The sequence below is a fragment of the Bombina bombina genome, chromosome 11 (assembly GCF_027579735.1).
Source record: "Bombina bombina isolate aBomBom1 chromosome 11, aBomBom1.pri, whole genome shotgun sequence".
NCBI classification, from domain to species: Eukaryota; Metazoa; Chordata; class Amphibia; order Anura; family Bombinatoridae; genus Bombina; species Bombina bombina.
Window position 1 is genome coordinate 36661801 of NC_069509.1, and position 7327 is coordinate 36669127.

General features: G+C 40.2%; 1 protein-coding gene across 1 annotated transcript; it reads right to left on the minus strand.

The window, feature by feature from the left end:
* Positions 1-1070: 1070 nt before the first annotated feature.
* Positions 1071-2666, minus strand: LOC128641635 (E3 ubiquitin/ISG15 ligase TRIM25-like). Its single transcript, XM_053694172.1, has one exon. It carries the CDS (start codon positions 2664-2666, stop codon positions 1071-1073), a length of 1596 nt encoding a protein of 531 aa, XP_053550147.1.
* Between the last annotated feature and the right edge of the window lie 4661 nt (positions 2667-7327).

Genomic DNA, 7327 nt, shown 5'->3' on the forward strand with positions numbered 1-7327 from the left:
TAGGAGCAAAGATGCACTACTGGGAGGTAGCTCCTTGTCACAAGATCATACCTAGGTAGGCTTAGGAGCAAAGTTGCACTACTGGGAGGTAGCTCCTCGTCACAAGAGCATACCTAGGTAGGCTTAGGAGCAAAGATGCACTACTGGGAGGTAGCTCCTCGTCACAAGAGCATACCTAGGTAGGTTTAGGTGCAAAGATGCACTACTGGGAGCTGGCTCCTCGTCACAAGAGCATACCTAGGTAGGCTTAGGAGCAAAGATGCACTACTGAGAGCTGGCTCCTCATCACAAGAGCATACCTAGGTAGGCTTAAGAGCAAAGATGCACTACTGGGAGCTGGCTCCTCGTCACAAGAGCATACCTAGGTAGGCTTAGGAGCAAAGATGCACTACTGGGAGGTAGCTCCTCGTCACAAGATCATACCTAGGTAGGCTTAGGAGCAAAGTTGCACTACTGGGAGGTAGCTCCTCGTCACAAGAGCATACCTAGGTAGGCTTAGGAGCAAAGATGCACTACTGGGAGGTAGCTCCTCGTCACAAGAGCATACCTAGGTAGGTTTAGGTGCAAAGATGCACTACTGGGAGCTGGCTCCTCGTCACAAGAGCATACCTAGGTAGGCTTAGGAGCAAAGATGCACTACTGGGAGCTGGCTCCTCATCACAAGAGCATACCTAGGTAGGCTTAGGAGCAAAGATGCACTACTGGGAGCTGGCTCCTCGTCACAAGAGCATACCTAGGTAGGCTTAGGAGCAAAGATGCACTACTGGGAACTAGCTCCTCTCCATATGAGCATACCTAAGTAGGTTCAGGACCATGAATGTGTCTTAATCACTACAGTATATGGAAGCAGTGTGTGCAACAACAAACATACATATAGTGCACGTTCCTGAGCCTACATTAGTATGCTCTCATGGAAAGAAGCTAAGTTTCAACAAAATAGAACAAGAGAAAGCGGTACATTTGATATCAGAGGTAAATGATAAAAATGTCCCTTTAATGAATCTTTTTCCTCCAATTCTACAGACTACATTACATTATTACATTATGCCGTGAGTCTTTCCATGCTTGCTCTAACCCCTGATCCTTATCCAGGATTTATCGTACAAACAGAATGCAGCATAAAGAGGCTCGGTGAAGGTTGCATTGAAGGTGTACAAGTGTCTGATCAGCTCAGACAATTCAAAAAAGGCCAGACGTCCCGCCTCATAGTCAAGCAATATCCCAAACCTGGTACAGGTAGACTTGTGAGACAACGGGGTTATTTGTAAGCCATGTTGCACTGATAGACGTTCTTTATTTATATGCACATTACACCTGTTCAAACACCAGGATTTCTTATTATTTCCAATCCACGACTGGCAACCTTTCCTTTCTATACTGGAATAAACTACCCCTATGATCCAAGTCCCTGCCTCACTAGTCTCCACTTCCCAATAATGCTGTCCAGAAGAAAAGCTCTTGGTGCTTAAAACCTGACAGTTTGTAAACTGCTCCGGCGTTTCTGGTCTTTTCTGATGAACACTCAAACAGGTTGCAGTTTTCAAGTCACTTGATACACCGACATAATTACAAGCGGTTTTCAAATCCAGTAACATATCTGAAACCTGCAAACAGAACCTATACTTTGCTTTCACATCAGACACAATCTCACTGATGCTGCAGTGTAACATAACAGAGATCTTAGTCTTGTCTAAACTTCCAACAAGATCCTTTGTGTCAGGTTTTGCTTTGTCAAACTTGTCTTCTTTTTCAGCATCATAAAAGTCATCATTGTGTGATACCTGTTCTTGTAAAATGGTTAAAGGATCACTTATGTTACATAGCTCCTCAATGTAACACATCTGTGCAGTCAGTTCTTCCTTCTCTTTTTCCAGCTGCTGGCTCAGGTCAGCTACTGACTTTAAAACGTGCTCCTTCTGCCTGGTGATCTCACCCAGGACCTGTTCCTCTTGGACTTTCAGATGCTCCCTGATGTCTGTAAAGATGGCAGTAACTCGCTCCGTCTCACCAGCTGATATCTCTTGCAAGTTTCTTTTGTGGGTCTGCAGACTATTGAATCTTTTTTCAGTCTCCTCTATCTTTGAAGCCAGTTTGGCTGAACCATTTCTCAGTTTTTCTTTCTTCTGCTCAGAGGCCTCGTGTAGTGTCCACACCTGGTGTCCCTTGTGTTCCCCAGTCACGTAACAAGATGCACAGATGCAGGACGCATCTTTAGAGCAATAATATTCCAGGATTTTTTTGTGTACAGAACATTTTCTCCCATCCCAGGAAGTGGTGGGATCAGTTAGGACATGTTCCTCAGATTTGGTGTGGGCTCTCACGTGGTTATCGCACAGAAGAGCCTCACACAGCAGACATGATTTAACAGCAGGTACCTGTGTGTGAATACAGTAAGAGCAGAAGACTGTAGTATCCCCCTTGTCAGGATTCATATGAAGGAAATGCTCCACTATGTTACGCAACTTCAAGTTTCTTTTCAGATCTGGTTTCTGCACAAAAATGTGTCTACATTCAGGGCAGGTCAGTTGCTGAGGACCCTGGCTGTCCCATGTTTTCTTAATGCAGCCCAGACAGAAGTTATGTCCACAGATCAGCATAACTGGCTCTGTATAAATGCCAAGGCAGATGGAACAGTTCAGCTCCTCTCTCAGATTAGCAAACGCCATGTTAAAAACAGGAACATGAAACCGAAACTTTCTCTCAACAGCAAAAGGGGGCTGGAAATGTTCTGACAATGTTTATTGTTTCCTGACTGGCCAGCCCCAGGCTGTTACATGCTGCTTAAAGGAGCAGTAAATACAGTAGATTTGCTTAACAAATGCGTGATAACGAGACAACGCAATAGCACTTAGTATGCATTTCAAATGAGTGGTAGATTTTGTTCTGACAGATTTCAGTTATCTCTATTTCCACTCCACCTGTACCATGTGACAGCCATCAGCCAATCACAAATGCATATACGTAAAGTCTGAATTCTTGCTCATGCTCAGTAGGAGCTGGTGACTATAAAATTGTAAATATAAAATGACTATGCACATTTTGTTAATGGAAGTAAATTGGAAAGTTGTTTAAAATTGCATTCTCTATCAGAATCATTTGACTTGAGTGTCCAGTTTCTGGTTACAGTATACAGGTGTCCCTCGTTTTACAACGGTTCAATTTACACCGTTTCAGAATAACAACCTTTTTTCCAGTCATGTGACTGCTATTGAAAAGCATTGATAAGCAGTGCATTTATTAAAATAGCCAGTAGGTGGAGCTGTCCGTTTGTGTTGCAGCAAAGCTAAGCAAGCTGAAATTAATCAGTTTAACCAGAGCTGAGCTATTGAGCAGATTTCAAAGGAACAAGATCTTCCTGTCTATAAATCAGTCCAGGATGGAATGCATAGAAAGAACCGTTTGCAGAAAAATGCAAGTGAAGTCTGTGTTGTGTGATTATTTTATTAGGTTTATAATGCTGTTTAGCAAATGCTTTTGTTCATTTAACTTAGTTTAATTATATATTATGTGTTGTGTGCTTATTTTATTAGGTTTATAATGCTGTTTAGCATTTAAAGTCTTCATTTCAAAGCTTTAAAAATAATGTATTAGGTGTTACTTATGACAATTTTGAGAGGGGCCTGGAACCTAACTCCCTCACTTCCCATTGACTTAAATTATAAACTGGGTTTCAATTTACAATGGTTTCGATTTACAACCATTCCTTCTGGAACCTAACCCCAGAGTAAACTGAGGGTTATCTGTACAATAAAGCAAGATCTTATATATATACAGTTAAGCTTATAAGTTTACATACCCTGGCAGAATTTATGATTTCTTAGCCATTTTTCAGAGAATATGAATGATAACACAAAAACTTTTCTTTCACGCATGGTTAGTGTTTGGCTGAAGCCATTTATTATCATTCAACTGTGTTTACTCTTTTTAAATCCTAATGACAACAGAAACTACCCAAATGACCCTGATCAAAAGTTTACATACCCTGGTGATTTTGACCTGATAACATGCACACAAGTTTACACAAAGGGGTTTGAATGGCTATTAAAGGTAACCATCCTCACCTGTGATCTGTTTGCTTGTAATTAGTGTGTGTGTATTAAAGGTCAATGAGTTTTTGGACTCCTGACAGACCCTTGCATCTTTCATCCAGTGCTGCACTGACGTTTCTGGATTCTGAGTCATGGGGAAAGCAAAAGAATTGTCAAAGAATCTGTGGGAAAAAGGTAGTTGAACTGTATAATACAGGATAGGGATATAAAAAGATATCCAACAAATTGAGAATGCAAATCAGCAGTGTTTAAACTCTAATCAAGAAGTGGAAAATGAGGCGTTCTATTTGATAACATACTGCATTCATCTTGCCATCAATTCTGACCAAATTTCCTGTGCCTTTGTAGCTCACACATCCCCAAAACATCAGCGATCCACCTTCGTGTTTCACAGTAGGAATGGTGTACCTTTCATCATAGTCCTTGTTGACTCCTCTCCAAATGTAGAGTTTATGGTTGTGGCCAAAAAGCTCAATTTTGGTCTCATCACTCCAAATTACTTTGTGCCAGAAGGTTTGTCTCTGTGCTGTTTGGCGTATTGTAAGCGGGATACTTTGTGGCATTTGCGTAGTAATGGCTTTCTTCTGGCGACTCGACCATGCAGCCCATCTTTCTTCAAGTGCCTCCTTATTGTGTATTTTGAAACAGCCACACCACAGGTCCTGTATTTCACCTGAAGTTATTTGTGGGTTTGTCTTTGCATCCCGAACAATTTTCCTGGCAGTGGCTGAAATTTTAGTTGGTCTACCTAACCGTGGTTTGGTTTCAACAGAACCCCTCATTTTCCACTTCTTGATTAGAGTTTGAACACTGCTGATTTGCATTCTCAATTCCTTGGATATCTTTTTATATCCCTTTCCTGTTTTATACAGTTCAACTACCTTTTTCTGCAGATCCTTTGACAATTCTTTTGCTTTCCCCATGACTCAGAATCCAAAATTGTCAGTGCAGCACTGGATGAAAGATGCAAGGGTCTGTCAGGAGTCCAGAAACTCATTGACCTTTTATACACACACACTAATTACAAGCAAACAGATCACAGGTGAGGATGGTTACATTTAATAGCCATTCAAACTCCTTTGTGTCAACTTGTGTGCATGTTATCAGGCCAAATCACCAGGGTATGTAAACTTTTGATCGGGGTAATTTGGGTAGTTTCTGTTGTGATTATGATTTAAAAAGAGTAAACACAGTTGATTGATAATAAATGGCTTCAGCCAAACACTAACCATGAGTGAAAGAAAAGTTTTTGTGCTATCATTCATACTGATTATACAATTAAATTAACCCTATGTATGTCTTACCTATATGATTTTCTAAATTTGACACAATTCTACAGACATCTCTAGCTAAGGGCAAACAAGTAATAATGGAGAATAAACATGTCAAATGTATTAGAGATAAAACAGATTATTTGAAGGATTCAGTCTACTTATGGAGCAAAAAACAAAGAAGAGAATATAGACGCAATACACCTAAACCAAACAAACAGAAAGGCAAACGCAGAAATCGCAATAGACACAACAAATCTGTAACTTTCTCAGACAGCGATACAGACAGATCTGATAAATCTTCAGATGAAAATCTCTCTACTAGTGAGGAAGAGGTGGGCACACTCACACGAATAAATACAATGACCAACCAACAGTCAGGCATTCTAAAAACGGCTCCACAAACTGTATCCACTGTCAATAATACACCATTAGGCTCAAACTCCACAGATAAAAGACAAACAGGTGCACATAGAGCCAAATATGTCACTACCAACACTAATACCAACACACATACTCCCTATACACACATAGGTACTGGTAATAGTATGTGTGATCAATCCACTCTAGAACAGGTTTTTCCTCTGGCACAGACACCACAGGGAATAGGAGTTACATTACAAGCCAATCTAGACAATTCAGACAGGTATCCGGTGAGGGGAAATCGTACTCTAACGAAATACAAGTAGACTCAGTTATCAATCTATCTTCCCTTCAACTTACTAAAGATCAGCTAGAACTACTTAGCTTAGGCCTAGGCTTTGCTCCTACGACAAAATTTGATATATTTCAGACAATGATAGATGTGAATCGTCTTGTCAGAAATATTACTTTGAAAAAACATTTTTCTGCCAATGCTTCAGAATGTACATTGTATAGTGATAATCCGACTTCGAATCCACATACTATAGAATCCTTTACTGAGGCATGTGATGTTCTAAATTTGCAACATTTATACTCTGAATCTTCTTCCAATCAGGGAACAATCAACAATGCTGCCACCTTTAAAGAAAAATCAAAATTTTATCCTATTCAAAGTAGGGGTCAGATTATAGAGACATTTCACTCTCGGGTTGAACGAGATTTACAAACTCTTAATGACAATCCCACAGGGTATACTCAAAACTTGCCGAAAAGATTGAGGCAAGCTATGACCTCTTTACAAAATGACACCAGTATTGTCATACGTCCGGCCGATAAAGGTGGTAGCATTGTTGTCCTTGATAAATCAGATTATATAGCGGAAGCACATCGTCAATTGCACAATCCACAGGAATACATTCCTTTGACCACTAATCCCACAGCTAGATTTAAAAGGGAACTCCTTGAAATTTTGGATGATGGTGTGGAACATGGGTTTCTGAACGAACAGACTGCTTCATTTCTGTATGTACAACATCCCAAGACACCCATGTTCCACCTATTTCCAAAGGTTCACAAATCTTTAACAAATGTCAAGGGACGCCCCATTGCTAGTGGGGTAGATTCCCTATTAGAGAGACTTTCATCTTGGCTTGATGCTATTCTGCAACCGTTAGTAAACACCTTACTTTCCTATACTAAAGATACAAAACACATTATCAACCTATTGTCAAATCTTAAATGGAAAGATAGTTTTGTGTGGGTTACAATAGATGCAGTCTCTTTGTACTCATCTATACCCCACCCAGAAGGTATCAAGGCCATAAAGTACTTTTTAGTAAATTATACAGATTATACTGAAGACTTTCAAACCTTCATCATCCGTGTGCTGGAATTTTTACTTACACACAATTTTTTCTGTTTTGAGACTGACTACTACCTCCAGAAAAGAGGTACAGTAATGGGGGCGAAATTTGCCCCCTCATATGCGAATCTGTACCTTGGTTATTGGGAAATCAATTGCATCTATGGAGATGGTAATCCCTACAGGTCATCTATGTATTTCTATAAGAGATACATAGATGACCTGCTTTGCATTTGGTCTGGACCTATAGATGAGGTGCCTAAATTTGTCTCTTGGCTGAA